The 16,704-nt window shown below is 39.6% G+C and overlaps 3 protein-coding genes across 5 annotated transcripts in view; 1 reads left to right on the top strand and 2 right to left on the bottom strand.

The window, feature by feature from the left end:
- ZNF565 (zinc finger protein 565) overlaps positions 1–1,957 on the bottom strand; it is a 36,630-nt gene extending 34,673 nt beyond the window's left edge. The window contains exon 1 of the mRNA XM_077773756.1: positions 1,558–1,957. The gene's annotated coding sequence lies outside the window, so the exon portion shown is untranslated. The remainder of the gene's footprint in view (positions 1–1,557) is intronic.
- Positions 1,958–2,040: 83 nt separating this feature from the next.
- ZNF146 (zinc finger protein 146) overlaps positions 2,041–16,704 on the top strand; it is a 25,271-nt gene continuing 10,607 nt past the window's right edge. The window contains exons 1-2 of one of the 3 annotated variants that reach the window (XM_077773797.1): positions 2,041–2,118; positions 11,752–11,845. The gene's annotated coding sequence lies outside the window, so the exon portion shown is untranslated. Of the gene's footprint in view, positions 2,119–11,607; positions 11,846–16,704 lie in introns of all 3 variants that reach the window. The other 2 variants (XM_077773796.1, XM_077773795.1) reach the window with 2 other exon arrangements.
- The window catches only part of LOC144239570 (uncharacterized), a 25,517-nt gene continuing 22,786 nt past the window's right edge, over positions 13,974–16,704 (bottom strand). The window contains exon 3 of the mRNA XM_077773639.1: positions 13,974–14,058. Within this exon, the coding sequence (XP_077629765.1) occupies positions 14,003–14,058 (56 nt within the window). The 3' untranslated portion in view covers positions 13,974–14,002. The remainder of the gene's footprint in view (positions 14,059–16,704) is intronic.

Here is a 16,704-nt window from a genome sequence, read left to right as displayed (position 1 = left end):
TCATGATCTCGCGGTTCGTGGGTTCGAGCCCCGCGTCGGGCTCTGTGCTGACTGCCAGCTCGGAGCCTGGAGCCTGTTTCAGAGTCTGTGCCTCCCTCTCTCTCTGACCCTCCCCTGCTCACGCTGTCTCTCTCTCTCTCTCTCTCTCCTAGAAATAAATAAAACGTTAAAAAAAAAAATTAAAAAAAAATGGAGAAGGAGGGTAAAAGTATATGGGAATTCTATTTTTGCAACAGTTTTAGGTCTAAAACTATGTCAAAATGAAAAGTTAAAAAATGTTTAATGAACATTAGGTGTGCAGGGAACAGGGGAAATATGAACCTTTCCGGTCACTTGGAGGGCTCCTAATAATTTACTGCAATGGCAAATACTGGAGACCAGGTCACTTTGGGGGAGGAGGAGTTAGGCAAGAAGTTTCAGAAGAAGAAAAGCATGTCATGAAAAACAAGAAGGGCCTCAGGGAAAGAAGAAAACCTAATGCACCTTGAACTTAGCAGGACATTTTGATCTCCACACAGGAGACAGAAGTCAGATAAGACTGGATACCATGTCCATTATCAGTGTCACAGGGAGAGGCTGAGGCAGTCACTGTCCAGGGCCACTATCTGTTCTAACTTCACAGGTTCTGCCAGGGTCACAACACTGGAGTTACAGGCACCTCATGCCAGCACATTTGGTGCTACACAAACGGTGTCATACAAACACACATCCACTCTTGAAATATGCCAGGACACAACCACACACTCACAGACAACTCCATGCCCTTATACACAGTCACAATCTCACACTCACTAAAAAGACATACACAGTCACACAATCTACTAAACACCGTGATACAGTCACTCTCATATAATCACAGCTTGCCCACACCAATACTCACAAATGTCCCACACAATCACATACCCCGTGGGGGATACACATAATCACTGCCACTCCAGCCCACCAACATCAACTAGTCATAACTGAAAATTCACTCTGGAGACAGCCACATTCACACAGGCAAAGACACATTACACTTAAACACACAGCACCACACTCTGCCACCGTTTCACAGACACACTCCAAGGGACACAAGAGGGATACACAAACGCAGTGTCACCACACTTTTACACAATTACGCACAGACACACAATCACACAAACTACCACACGTGGCTACAATATCATGCAACCAAAACCATACACCCACCTTGGAGACATATAATCATAACCCCACAGACGCCCTCACCTGTCTCACAATCACAACCACCCTCACACCCCCCGAAGAACAAGGCGTACGGTCCCACATACACAACAGGGACACAAGCAGTTATCTTTCCCACAGTCGCAAAAGCCCCACACCCCAACACACAGTATCACACATGGTTGCCCAAACACAACCAGACTTACATCCTGGAGACAGGCAGCCACAACCACACACTCACAGTCACCCACCCTGGGTCACGCAGCCGCAAAGATTCATTCTCAATCAGGCATCCTCAACCCGCTCCCGCCAGCGCGCACAGACCAGAGGCTCTGGACACGCCCCGTCCCCGCCCCGGACTCCCAGACCCCTCACCTTCTGCCTCCCCTTGGTCGCGTCCGGGTCCCTGCGGAGCTAACGATCTCGCCACGGCGTCAAGAAAAACGTAACGTTGGCCGCTTTGGACTCCGGGAAACGTAGTCCAGAGCCAGACAAGACACATGCAAGATGGTGTCCTCGTACCTCAGGGCTTGAGTTTGGCCCGTTTGATACTGCGCCCTCGGGGCTTCAAAGGCGGACTCCTTGCTTCAAACCTCCCACCAAGCTTGAACTGATTTTTTTCAAAGCGGGACTACTCACCCCGCGAGCCCCATAATCACAGGAAAAGGCAGCCAAGTTCGTGTGGGACAGAGTGCTGACCAGCAAAGCCTTAAGGGAAATGTAGTTCAAAGCCGGAAAAGCGGCCTTGCTGTTGACAGCAGGTAATCAAATACCAGCCGAGGCCTGGCCACGGAGACCGTGCGGGCCGCGTCGCGGAGACTTCTGGGAGCGCTCGCTCGCCCTCGGAGTGCGCAGGCGCAGCGCGCCGAGTGGACATTTTGGTCTTTGTCCGCGGGTCAGTCCGGCCCCTGGGTCCACGTGGCGCGAAAGTAGGAGGTGGGATGTGGGCGTCTTGGGCCGTTCGGGTCGGGGAGGTTGAAGGGGAGGATTCTGAATCTATTGGGGCGCGGCGCGGGGATGGGGAGTGGGTTTAAGAGCTTCTGGCCTACATGTGGGGTGGGGGTGGGGGTCTCTGAGGAGCGTTCGAGCGTGTGTGACCCTGAGTTTGTCCGCAAGTTTGACTGGGTGTTGGGATTATTGAGTAACTGTGGGTGCAGGATTGTGTATGGCTCCATCTGAGAGGGAGATATAGGAGATCAGCATTGAGGTAATACTATCGGAATCGCACTTCCCTTCTCGAAAGTGCTGGTAATAACGGTGCCATCTTCGCTGAGAATGTTGTTTATTTGAATGTTTAAAGGGGGGAATAAAGCTGAGTGGCAAGTTAAAAGTGAATTTTTACATAAAAAGGCATTTACTTTTAATTGAAGTAGAATGCAGATCACCTTGATTTCTTCTTTTTTAAGCAAATAATATTTCAAATGCACTTTTTGTTGGTGGGGGAGCTGCAGGCGATCCCAAATCCTCTGATCTTCAGGGTATTTTAATAGGGCTGCTATTAAGTACTAGACCAAATATCGACATTACGCTTTAAGCGGCAATGCCGTATAGTACGGAAAGCCCAGGATAGGAACCAAGGGTTTGGAGTTCTAGGCTAGGTACACTTATCCTCATTCTTTGAAGAAAAGAATTTAGTTGTTGCGATGTTTATCCATTAATCTGACCTAGATTCTAAGTCTCCTAACTCTTCAGTGAATCGTGGTGTTCCCAGGTTGAGTGAATTTTGTGAAGAAATATAAAGACAATTACTTCGATCTGCAAAGATGCTTTTTTTAAGGAATCCCCACGGTCCTTCTTAACGTAATAATAAATAGTAAGAGTTAAAATTATTGGGTACCAATTTAATATCTACAAATCCATACTATTCAAATAGACAACAGCTAGTTAGAAGACGTAATAGAAGAAAACTGTTAACAATAGCAATAAAAATTTCAGAAATAAACAATACGCAAAGCTATTATAAAAGAACTTTAAAAAGTGCTAAAAGGCATAATATGGGATGTTATTTAATAGATAACCTCATGTATTTCATTAGGAAGACGTCTTAAAGAAGCGTGTGTAGATTTAAGTGAATTTATTAATTCAATGTAATCCTAATAATAGTATCTACTTTTTTGAGGGGGGTGGGGGAGAACTAGATAAGCAGATTCTGCACTTCATATGGAAAAATAAAGTAGCAAGTAAAACTCTGAAAAAGAAAAGCAGTTTGGGTGTGGGGAGGAGGGAGTCCAGTGCTAATGTATTTTTTTTTTTTTAATTCCAGTATAGTTAACATACATTGTTACATGTTTCAGGTGTACAATATGGTGATTCAGTAAGTCTCTGTATTACTCAGTACTCATCAAGATAAGTGTACTCTTAATCCCTTTCAGTTATTTCACCCATCCCCCACCCACCCACCTCCCCTCTGGTAACCATCTGTTTGTTCTCTGTAGTTAAGACTGTTTTTTGGTTTGTCTCTTTTTCCCCCTTTGTTCCCTTTGTTTTGTTTCTTAAATTCCACACATAAGCGAAATCATATGGTATTTGTCCTTCTCTGACTTATTTCACTTAGCATTATATTGTCTAGATCCATCCATCTAATGGTAATGTATTTTAAAATCTAAATTCTCAGAAATTAAAATCGTTTTGGTGTTAACATTAAACAGGCCGATGAAGGGAAATCCGGCAACATCTGTAATAACTACAAGTGTGTTTTCCTTTTGATGGGGCTATTTCACATCTGGAAATTAATCCTACAAGTGTACCTGCATTTGCTTAAAATGATAGGAGTACAAGCTTGCTCATTGCTGTGGTGTTTGGCAGAGGAAAAGATAAGTCATCACTAGATTGGTTTGATAAAATTAGATCCATCTATACAATAGAATAATACGCAAGAATACAAAAGAATGAGGAGGAAGCTTTCTGTACACTGACATTGAAGTAACTAAGATGCCAAGTGTATGGTATGCTTCTTTTGAAGTAAGAAGGGGCAGAAATAAGAATATATATATTTATATTTGTTTTCATTAGAAAACTCAAAAGATACACAAGAAAGTAATAAATGGCTATCTCCATTTGGGGTAGTAGTACTGGGATAGGTAGGGCAAGGGTAAATACCCTTTTATGTTTGTTTTCTAAATCTATGAATTTAGTATTTAAAAGTTAAAGTCTTTTTCTTTTTTCTTTTCCTTTAAAGGACGACATAGGCCTTGGCGCCAGACTGTTAATTCCTTCCTGTGCCACTTTGCACCTCGGTGTACTTAAACCTGTCCCTGTTTCTTATTTAGTAATATATAGAGAAAATAATAGTATCGGATTCACAGGGTGGTTAGTTGTGCAGATTGAGGAGTTCTAAGTGCCTGGTGTGTAGTAAATACTGGATAAGTGCTAAATAGCAGTATTATTATTATCTGCAAAATAATAGTTCCTTAGAATAGAATAGCCATTTGTAGTATCTCTGGTAAGACTTTCTTAAAGATTCAGCTATATAGATGTTCTTTTTTTATTTCCATGTTTATTTTATTTTTTAATTTAATGTTTATTCATTTTTGAGAGAGGGAGACAGAGTGCAAGTGGGGGAGGGGCAGAGGGAGAGGGAAACACCAGAATTGAAGCAGCCTCCAGTTTCTGAGCTGTCAGCACTGAACCCAACACAGGGCCCAAACCCAAAAAGCCGTGAGATCATGACCTGAGCCGAAGTCTGACACTCAACTAGCTGAGCCACCCCATGGCCCCTTCTTTTTTAAATGTTTATTTTTGAGAGCAAGAGCACATGCGAAAGAGCATGGGGGAGGGGTACATAGAGAGGGGGACAGAGGATCCCCTGTGATCTGTGCTGACAACACACAGCCCAATATGGGGCTCAAGAACTGTGAGATGATGACCAAAGTTGGACCCTTAACTTACTGAGCCACCCAGGTGCCCCTGTTTAATTTTTTTTTAATGTTAATTTTATTTATTTTTGAGAGGGAGAGCGAGACCGCACGCAAAAGTGCACGCCCATACACAAAGGAGAAGGGGCAGAGAGGGAGGGCAGGCTCCAGGCTCCCTGTCACCTAGGCTCGAGGTCACACCTTGAGATCGTGACCTGAACCAGAGTCAGACACTTAACTGACTGAGCTACCCAGACGCCCCTATTTCCATGTTAAACTTTTTAAAAATAACATTTCCTTTTATAACTGGAATGAGGAAGTTAGATTTCTGTGTTCAAGTTCTAGTCCTGTTTGGAAACCCATCATTATCTTTTTCATGAGAATGTTCTTTGATTTCTGTGATGGTTACTTTCTCACGGTTCTAATTCAGAACCTGTGATGGTATTTATTAAAAAAATCCCAATTGTGACTTATTTTTGGTCAGAGTATATCAGAGATGATCTTCAAATTGTGTAACATCAGGAAAGACCTATGATATGACTGGTCCATCATTAGTGATTGCATTTTCCCCTTTATGACCAAAATGTAATCTGTATGGATTTACTTTGGTACCATACTAATGTTCATTTCTTACGATTTAGTAGATAGTCTTTACTCTAGTAAATAATCCTTGGTTAAGTCAGTTTTTTTCAAGGGTTGAAAACTGATGATTTTCTAGTTTTTTAAAATTCCTTTTCCACTTATTTGATTGCTGACCTCAAATTGTTTCAAAAATTTCTGACCTTTAAACATCATTACACAGTGTTCTAGTAACTGCAACTAGTCTTCTTTGTGATGCCCCTGTTATCACAGTTTTAGCTGGTGGACATTCCTCCAAGGTCACTCCTGGTTCATTTTGACTTGCTGCCATTTAACTTTGAAACTTTTTTGCACTCCAAGCCCACTTTGTACCTTCCCTGTTACACTTAGAATTGGCCATTTCTCACAAAGAGCTCTGGTTCCCTTTATTGGAGAATGGTATTAAGAGATGTCTCATTGCTGCAGTGGTAATATTGTTTCAGGGCATTTCATGATAGAACTAGAAAATCCATTTTTAAAAATACGAGTTCATGTAAGTTTCTAATTCAATTTAAATGGCATATTTTTATGTACTAATTAGCTCCTAATTGTATTTTAAAGATTTTGAAACATGCTAACATAAGTTCTTATTTTCATTGTTTTATCTTACAGTATAAGGAAAATGGTTTCAAAATAACATTACTGGTATTAGTAGTAACCATGAACATACTTTATCACATGAAAAATTTCTTTGTAGCTATTTTTGTCCCTAATATGCATCCTACCAAAGATGTATAGTTACTTCTTTCTTCTAAACTCTTTTGAAATATATTTTTTCTTTGAGGAACTATGTTACAAATTTAATGTATAATTGGGTTCATTTGTTTCAATTCAGGTTCATGTTCAGGAACTGCTTTTTAATTTTTTTTAATTTTATTTTTTTAAAAATGTTTATTCATTTTTGAGAGAACCAGAGTGTGAGCAGGGGAGGGGCAGAGAGAGGGAGACACAGAATTTGAAGCAGGCTCCAGGTTCTGCACTGTCAGCACAGAGCCCAACATGGAGCTCGAACTCTGGAACTGTGAGATTATGACCTGAGCTGAAGTTGAACACTTAACCAACTGAGCCACCCAGGCAACCCCAGGGACTGCTTTTTAAAAAATGGATTTCATTATTTAAAAAAGTAACTAATGGGGATACCTAGCATGCTCAATCAGTAGAGCTTGTGACCCTTGATCTTGGAATTGTGAGTTTGATCCCTACCCTGGGTGTAGAGATTACATTTTTTTTAAATCTTAAAAAATAAATAAAAGCAAAATAAAAAGAAACTAATGTATTTCTGTGATTCAACAAAAAAAATACATCCCACAGAGATACCTCATCTTATTCTGCCCTCCCCCATCACATTCTTTGTCCCAATCAAGTACAGTTTCTTATTTGTTTCTTGTTTATCTTTCAAGTGGATATTTTGTTTGTAGAGCCAGTAGTTCCCTCTTACCCACACCCTTCTTTCATAAAAGGTAGCATACTGTATACATCTTATTCCTCACTTAACCATATGTCCTGGAGATTTTTCTTAATCATTATGTGGGGTTTTGTGTGTGTGTGTGTGTTTTCTTTTTTCTCCCTTTTTTTCACTTTAACTGTTCTATAAATAAGATGCCATTTGTGCATTTACCATAATTGATTCAGTTGTTGGACATCTGGGTTGTTTTCAATCTTTTGCTGTTACTAATTGCAGTAATGAATAATTTTTCTGTATTATTTTGTACTTATGCAGGAGTATCTCTAACATAGATTGCTGTAAGTGGAATTGCCCATATAGCTAGGTATTTACACTGCCACTAGCAATGTACAAGAGCACCTTCTCTGCTAGGACCTTATCATTGGAGCATAGTATTGAATATTTTACTTTTTGCATTTATCTGGGAAGAGTCTGTTCATATCCTTTTCCTCATTTTTCTGTGGGGGTCCTATTCTAGTAGCTCTACATTAGATAGGTTAGCCCTATGTGAATGAGTTGCAGTTTTCAAGTTTAAAAATTTTGTTTTGACATTGTTCATTTATTTCTTTAAAGATTTTATTTTTTGTAATGATCATTTATTTCTAAGAGAGAGCACAAGTGGGGGAGGGACAGAGAGAGACAGGCAGACAGACATAGAATGTGAAGCAGGCTCCAGGCTCTGAGCTGTCAGCACAGCTTGAACCTAGGAACCATGAGATCATGACCTGAGTGGAAGTTGGATACTGAGCCACCCAGGCATTCTTTATTTTTAAATAATCTCTACACCCAAGTGGGGCTCAAACTCACAACCCTGAAATCAAGAGTTGCATACTCTACTGACTGAACCAGCCAGGTGCCCCAAGATGTCCATTCTTAATTGTTTTCTTTTCATTCCCTACTTTTGAGTGACCTTTTCTTTACTCAGTTTCTCTTTTAATAGTCACTTTCATTTTAAAAATTTTTTGTAATTTTAATATATTATTTAAATTCCAGTTAGTTAACATATTGTGTAATAGTAGTTTCAGGAGTAGAACTTAGTGCTTTACCACTTCAGTATATAACATCTAGTGCTTATCACAAGTGCCCTCCTTAGTAGCCATCACCCATTTTACCCATTCCATCTCCACCTCCTCTCCAGCAACTCTCATTTTGTTCTCTATAGCGAAGAGTCTTTTTTTTTTAATGTTTATTTCTTTTTGAGAGAGAGGTTGCAGAGAGAGGGGGGGCAGAGAATCCAGAGTGGGCTCTGTGCTGATAGCAGTGAGCCCAGTGTGGGATTTGAACTCAAGAACCATGAAATCATGACCTGAGCCAAAGTTGAACGCTTAAGGACTGAACCACCCAGGCATCCCAAAAGTCTATTTTTATTGTTGTGTTCTTTATATAGCTTTGCTTCCTCATTTTATTTTAGAGAGAGTGTGAGTGAGCAGGGGAGAGAGGCAGAGAGAGAATATTAAGTAGGCTTTGTGCTCAGCACAGAGCCCAACATGGGGCTCAATCCTGGGGTTCGTGACCTGAGCCTAAATCAAGAGTTGGATGCTCAACTGACTGAGCCACCCAGGTGCCCCTGTTTTGCTTCTTAAAGTTTTTGTCTTTTTAAAAAATTCATTTTGTTTTCATTTCTTACTTGCTTTATGGCAGTATTTTTCAGGTGAGTTTACTCAACTGTTGGAAGATTATGCTGTTTGTTTCCCCTCTTTTCGTTACAGTATCCTTATATGGATACAAACAATTATTTTGTTTCCTCATGTTTGAGTGAGAGATTTTCTGAGACCAGTACCAGGAAAAAGGAAGCAAAGGAACATTCTGTGCTTCAGAGCTCACCTGCCTCATTTAGTGTTTAAAGCAGAGGAGTTCCTTACCTCCTCTGGGTCAGTGACCCTAACCTGGTTGAAGACAACTTCTATCTCCATCTCCCTGTTTTCTATAGTTCTTCACAGTACTTGCCTTCTAGGATGATACTTTCACCTTTAAAAGTTGCTAAATTTGGGGATGCCCTACTCCCAAGTACTTTTTAAGCCTACTCCTTGCTTTCCCCCACAGTTCTTTTCAGTTGAATCTAGGTCTTGCTTTCATCAGTACCCTTTAGGGTGAGGCCTTACTCATTTAGTAAAGAAATACTAGCTGTAGATTTCTGAGCTTTTTAAATTCTTTTTTAAAAAATTTTAAATGTTTTTTATTTATTTTTGAGAGTCCGAGAGAGACCACATGAGCAGGGGAGGGTCAGAGAGAGGGAGATACAGAATCTGAAGACAGGCTCCAGGCTCTGAGATAGTTGTCAGCACAGAGCCCAATGCGGGGCTCGAACCCATGAATCGTGAGATCATGACCTGAGCCGAAGTTGGACACTTAACCGACTGAGCCACCCAGGCGCCCCTTAAATTCTTGAGATTCCCCCAAGAAATTCCCAGTTTTTCCTAGACTTCTTTGCAACTTTCTCTGTAAGCTTCTTGGTTGGTTCTACATAGAATTTGGGAGAGGGCTTTTGGTCTCTGGTTTTTGTTCATTATTAGACTGAGTTGCAACAGTTTTCACTGCCATTCTGAGAATGAGTATTTGCTAATTATTTCTGAGATCTGTTCTCTCAAAGATTTCTTACCATTGTGTAGTCTTTTTTGCTGTGCCTACCATAATGTTGTGGTTCCTGTACCATATTTGCTATTTTGGGTGTTTGGGGCTACACATAATATAATTTGGAGTGAACAGATTCTCTCTGCTAGTTTCACAGCCCCATTATTCTTGATATTTTGTATGGTTTTCAGGGTGAGTACTTGAAAGACTCAAAACTCAGTTTTTGTCAGCATTCAAGAGTCTCTCATGCTGATGGATGTGGGGGGAGGGGGGGGATGGGCATGGAGGAGGACACTTGTGGGGATGAGCACTGAGTGTTATGTGGAAACTAATTTGACAATAAACTATTAAAAAAAATAAATAAATAAAATAAAGAATAAAAAAAAATAAAAAAAAAAAGACTCAAAACTAAGTGGCTACCATGCTCTTTGAAACCTTTCCTTGCCTCCTCCATTGTTGGTGTTTGTAGGATTCTGTCCTTGACTATCTTCTTCATATACTGTGGATATTCTCTAAAAAGTCTCATTCTACCTATGTCTTCAGCAGCACTGGTATTCTGACAGCTGATACATTGCCATTTCCTTCCTAGGCCTATCTGAGCTCCTTATGTATATGTGCAGTTGTTTAATGGATATACCTGTCTGCATGTTGCTCAGAAACCTGACACTCTGGATGTCCACAATATTAAACTTGATCTCCTTTCTCCTGCAAGGCTGTCTATAGCTAACTCACCCTCTCCTATTTCTGTGTACATTAATGTTTAAATCACTTTCTTGGCCTTCCATTTCTGCCACACTCAGCACAAATTGGTGACCAAGCCTTTCAGCATACATAGTAAATAGTGTGTATGTGTGTAAGTAGTAATTTAAGTTTTTTAGGATTTTGCCTTTTTAAAATGTATTTATTTTGAGAGATAGCAGGGGAGGGACAGAGAGGGAGGGAGGGAGGAAGAGAGGGAGAGAGAGAATTCTAAGTGCAGAGCCTGACACGGGGCTTGAATCTACCATCTGTGAGTGGGGGAGATGAGCAGAGAGAGAGAATCCCAAGCAGGCTCCATGCTCTGTGCAGAGCTCGATGTGGGGCTAGATACTTGGACCATGAGATAACGACCTGAGCTGACATCAAGAACTGGCCGCGCAATTGGCTGAGCCACCCAGGTGCCTCAGGATTTTGTTTTTTTAATGATTTTAACTCTATAGAAAAGTTGGATTGGTTCAGAAAGTCCCATATACTCTTCAGCCAAACTTACCATTTTTCAGTTTTTTGCTTTATTTGTCCTTCTCTCTTTCTCCAAATATGTGTGTATATAATTTTTTTTAACCATTTGAGACTAAATTGCACACATGCTTCCTTTATAAGTACTTCAGCATGAATTTTCTAAGACCAAGGACATTGTTTTTCATAACCACAGTGCAGTAACCAAAATTAGAAAATTTTAACAGATTTTTTTTACATATATTTGCATTTCTAATGTAATACACATTTCTAATAGTTTTACTCAGATTATAACACAGAGTAAATATTAGGACTCTAGGAAAACTTTTTGCACCCTTATTCCTGAATACCATAAGAACAATTTCCTACACAGTGTATCCTGATGACTTAGTTCTGATGGGCACAAGCTGCTATTGTCATAGAGATGAGTATTAAATTTATCCAGGAATAAGGGCCATGGTTAAAATCCACTCAGGAGCCTATGTAGGAATGTGGTGCTATAGAACAGTAGCAACCAGTCATACAAGGCATGAACAGCTTTTCTGTGTAAGTAAAATTCTGAGAAATAATTGTCTTTTCTACCCCATTTCTGGATGTGTGGAAACTGAAATGGTTTAATGAGTATGGCTTTGAAATTCAGGATTCAGATAGTCCCTTTGCTTATATAATAGTGGGCACTTTAATCTCTAAAGCAAAAGGTCATTACTTCATTCTTTTTCACAGGGCTGCTTTCTTGTGCATCCCTGGAAACTGCACCTTCCTCATCATTCAGAAGGCCTGGAGGCCCCAGGGCTCAGCCTGAGTTCTAGGATGGTACTCTGGCCCCAGCATTAATGTTTTAGTGCTGTGTTATTTTCCCAATAGCAGGTTATAATCCGACTACACTGTATGTGATCCTCTGTTGGAACAAGAAGACAAACTCTGGATGGTGGAGAACAAAGTGGAAAGGAAATTTGTTCAGGTGAGTGAATGGCAAGGGAGGTCACAGTTGTTCAGGTAGCATCTGAATACTCTTAAGATGTTTTCTTACAGCCCTAGACTTGGAGTATTTACTTGGTATGAATTCTTTAGAGACCTGAGTTACGTTTACAGTCTTTTTTTTTTTTTTGGCTTCAGTACTCTAGTTAGATTCTAGAGGGCCAGATGCCCCACTTATCTCTATTCTGGATGTCAGCACTTCATACTTTATTTGTACCGCATCTGTGATTGTTCTCTTTCATTGATACTCTCACTCTCATACCTCCCAATGTATGTAGACTCCTTGCGTCATGCAGTGTCTTTTATAGGTCTTAAGTCTTTATGTATTGTCTGACATTTAGGTTCCTTTTTATTATTTACCCATCTTCTTTCATTCTTTCTCAGTGGTTAAGTGCCTCCAGATTATATTTGTAATCTGTATCTGTAATCATGGTTCCTGTTGTCTTCTCTTCCACCTCCCCCATTACACGTCAACAAACTACCTCCCTTTCTTTTGCCCCGTATACCTCTTTCATAAGTTGTTGCCTCAGAAATCACTGCTGCTTCTCTGCTGTCTGTGTGCATAGGAATATTATGAGTCTGTTTTTTAATATAATACATGAACTTTAAATATTTTTGAACATCCAGGTGTATACTGAAAAGGTCTTCTCTTACCTTTGACCTTCAGTCTTAACAGTTTTTTTTCAAAGATGCAGTCACTTTTAAGAGTTTCACATGTATCCTTCTTGAAGTAATCTATGAATAAACTAGCATATATTATATATCTCTGCTGTAAATATGAATATATGTGTATATAAGCCCTTAGTTTTCCTTTTCATATAAATGGTGGTATGTATTCTATTGTGTCCCTTGTTTTGTTTTGTCTTGTTTTGTTTTTTTCTGGGACAGATTCTCTGTCAACACATTTATTTAACCTGTCTCCTCTTCATGGACATTTAGGTTGTTTACAGGCTTACGTTTTTGAACACACAAGTGCATATATACTTATTTGTATTGCTTTGCAGAAATATATGGATACAACTACATAATACTTTATTCTAAGTGAAAATGCTGAGTCAATGTTTATTTATAGATTTGACGGTAGTAATTACATTTTCTCAAAAGGAGTAAACCAATTTTACATTTCCATCAACATGATGTATTCATATAATCAAGTATTTATTGAATGATGTTATTAGTCACCTTTTCACTTATGAAGGAAACAGTGACCAAAGCTTTCAAAAATTTCTCCTTCCTGAAGAAGACAGACTTGTGAGTAAATAAGTAAAAATATATATTCTATCAGATGGTGGTGAGTGCTTGGAGAAAAATAAAGCAAGGAATAGACCAAGCTAGTTGGCCATTATAATTTTAAATTCCTTGGTCAGGGAAAGGTCTCTAAGAGGATGACGTTTGAAAAAAAAATCTGGAGAAGGTGCAAGTGGTGCATGCAGTATTTGATGGAAGAACATTAATCCAGAAGGAACAAAAAGTGTTACAAGCCCAGGGGTTGGAGTTTGCTGTTCAAGAAATTGACCAGGGCAGAGTACTCTGGCACAGAGTGGGCAAAAGGGATTAAGAATAGGTTTGGTTAAGTAACAGGCCAAGTCTTAGACTTTGGCTTTTATTTTGAGTGATCTGGGAGACCATCAAAGGGTTTTGAGCAGAGGAGTAATAAGATCAGAATTATATTTTGGCTGCTGTGTAGAAAATAAGATATAGGAGACCAAGGCTAGGAGATTAATCACAGGCTATTGCAGTAATTTAGGTAGGCAAATAGTAGTAGTTGAGCTAGTGACAAGTCAGATTCTTAAGATATTTTAAAGAAAGAGCTGACAGGATTGGCTGATAAATTGTGTTGGTTATAAGAGGAATAGGAATCACATTGATAACTCCCAAGGTTTTATGTAGAAGAGAATGAGTTAATATTTACTGAGATAGGAAGTCTTGAGGAATTTCTGGAGATCAAGAGGTTTCTTTTGAACTTGTTGGTTTTGACATGTCTTCTGATCATCTCAGTCCATATTCATATAGGCAGTTAGACATACAAGTCAGGAATTTAGGAAGATACAAAGTTGTGAACTTCCATTTTGCCATACTAACAAGCTACTTTATTCATTGATGGTGTCTCTGTCTTGCTCAGTCCTACTTTTCTTACCATTTAGAGATGCTGGTGGGCCCACCAAGTCTTCTGCATTGGGTCTACATTCCTGGAGTCTGTTAAAAACAAGGAGGTGATGATTTGGCCCTTGAGGCTGTGGCTTACGTTTTCAGAGAGCATTGTACATGGGAGCTCTTCCTAAAAACAGCAATGGCAGCTACCTGCTAACATCCTTTCTCATAAGACCTTAGAATTATAGCTGTTTTCTACTCTTATCAACAATGAAGTTCCGGGGCACCTGGGTGGCTCAGTCAGTTAAGTGTCTGACTGCAGTTAAATGACCATGCAGTTAAATGACCATGAGTCATGATCTCATGGTTCGTGGGTTCGAGCCCCGCGTCAGGGTCCGTGCTGATAGCTAGCTCAAGGCCTGGATCCTGCTTCGGATTCTTTGTCTCCCTCTTTCTCTGACCCTCCCCTGCTCACACTGCCTCTCTCTCTCTCTCTCAGAAATAAATAAAACATTAAAAATTTTTTTTAAAAAAATGCAGTTCCCTCCTTTTTTCCTGTTTTTCTTTATCCTTCACAGATGTCAAAAGTGGGCAGAAATGTTCTTATTTTACCATTTTAGAAGAAAGGATCTATTTATGCCATGTTTGAGTCACCCCTGTAGGAATTCTCTCCTACTTCTTGATTGGTACTTTGATGACCTGAGATACTGCTGTATTTTTCTAAGTGTTTTCTTGTCTTTGCTTTTTTTTTTTGTTTTTTTTGTTCCCCCTCTTACTGGAGGTGGCTTCTCAAACACAGCATTCTGCCTTTCCTCCTTCTCTCTCTTTTTTTTGTTTTTTAAAGTTTATTTTACTTTTGAGAGAGAGTGCACACATGCCTGTGTGCGGGGGAGGGTCAGAGAGAGGAGGACAGAGGATCCAAAGCAGGCTCTGTGCTGGCAGCAGAGAGCCAGTTGTGGGGATCGAACTCACAAACTGTGAGATCATGACCTGAGCCAGAGTCCAAACTGACATGAGCCACCCAGGCGCCTAAAGTTTATTTATTTTGAGAGAGAGAGAGAGAGAGAGGGGGAAGGCGCAGAGAGAAGGGGAGAGAGGGAAAACCAAACAGGCTCTGCACTGTCAGCACAGAGCCCTATTTGGGACTCAACCCCATGAACTGTGAGATCATGACTTGAGCTGAAATAAAGAGTTGGACACTTAGCTGACTGAGCTACCTAGGCGCCCCTCAGGGCTCCTTCTCTTTATGAATTAAATCCCAGCTGAAGACTCATTTATTCCGAAGTTAGAAGTAACTCTATGGTATCAATTTTTATTTTGGCACCTCCAGCCTTATTGTCTCTCCCAACATAATTTTACCTATTTACAGGGTAAACAGCTGTCTAACTTGTTTCATTCTTTTTGTGTCAGACAGTGAATTCGTTAGTATATAATACCTAAATTGGAGATTTCAGCTCATTATTTTCAGATCCAGAGATTACCTAAAACCAATTTCATAGTATGTCTTGATTACTTCTTTTCTCATGGACCTTAAGATATGGTCAGCGAAGGCTTTAAAGATACACTTCAATCTAATCAAGAAAGGAGCTACTAACCATAAGTGTAAATGTGAATACATTTTTTCCTCTATAAAATGCTTTGAATCTTGGCTTTGGATAATGAAATGTTCTACCTATTCAGGTCTTAAACATGTTCCTGTTTTATTGATTTTCCCTTTGTCCATTCTTTCTCACATTTTCATGGAAATTCAAAAGTCCTGAGTAAATTCTTAGATATTTTTATATTTTGGTGTATGGAGTCTGTATTATAAATATGTTGAGAGGTGCTTGTGTGGCTCATTCAGTTAAGCATCCAACTTCGGCTCAGGTCATGATCTCATCAGTTCATGAGCTCGAGCCCCATGTCAGGATCTGTGCTGACAGCTCAGAGCCTGGAGCCTGCTTTGGATTCTGTGACTCCGTCTCTCTCTGCTTCTTCCCTGCTCACACTCTGTCTCTGTCTCTCAAAAAATAAATAAACGTTAAAAAAATGTTTTTAAACGTGTTAAAAGGAAGGCCCATATTCTTTCTGTCTCTAGTTTTGATTAAATATGAGATACTTGTTAAGTAATCTATGAATTGTGGGAGGATTGTTATTTATCAGTTCTTTTTCAGTTTTTTTATCTTAGGAACATTTTCAAATATTAAAAACTTTTAAAAAGTTTATATGTATGTATATGTATCTATATTCCTGTGTATGCATATTTACAAATGTTGAAACATATGATACTTCACCTCTAAAAAATCATGCATTTTCTAAAAAGAATGGTGTGTCTCTACGTAACCAAAATATCATTACTCCTTAGATACATTAACCATAATGCCCTAATATTATGTAATAATCAGTCTATATTTAGATTTCCTCAGTTATCTCTAAAATAACTTTTTAAAAAATATTTATGTTTTGAGAGAGAGACAGATCATGAGCAGAGAAAGGGTAGAGAGAGAGGGAGGCACAGAATCTGAAGCAGGCCCCAGACTCTGAGCTGTCAGCACCGAGACCCTTCCACTAACTGTGAGATCATGACCTGAGCCAAAAATTGGCTGCCAGTTGAGCCACCTAGGCGCTCCTGAGGCCATTCTATTTAAAATTGAAACTCTACCCACTTCCCTGATTTTTTTTCCTCCATAGCACTTAAAGCTTTTTAACAAACCAACTCCTTTATCTGTCCATTAGAATATAATCTTGATGAGGACAGTGAATTTTTCCGTT

The sequence above is a fragment of the Crocuta crocuta genome, unplaced genomic scaffold (assembly GCF_008692635.1).
Source record: "Crocuta crocuta isolate KB4526 unplaced genomic scaffold, BGI_CrCroc_1.0 scaffold267, whole genome shotgun sequence".
In the NCBI taxonomy this organism is placed as follows: Eukaryota; Metazoa; Chordata; class Mammalia; order Carnivora; family Hyaenidae; genus Crocuta; species Crocuta crocuta.
This window is presented reverse-complemented; position numbering and strand designations above follow the sequence as displayed.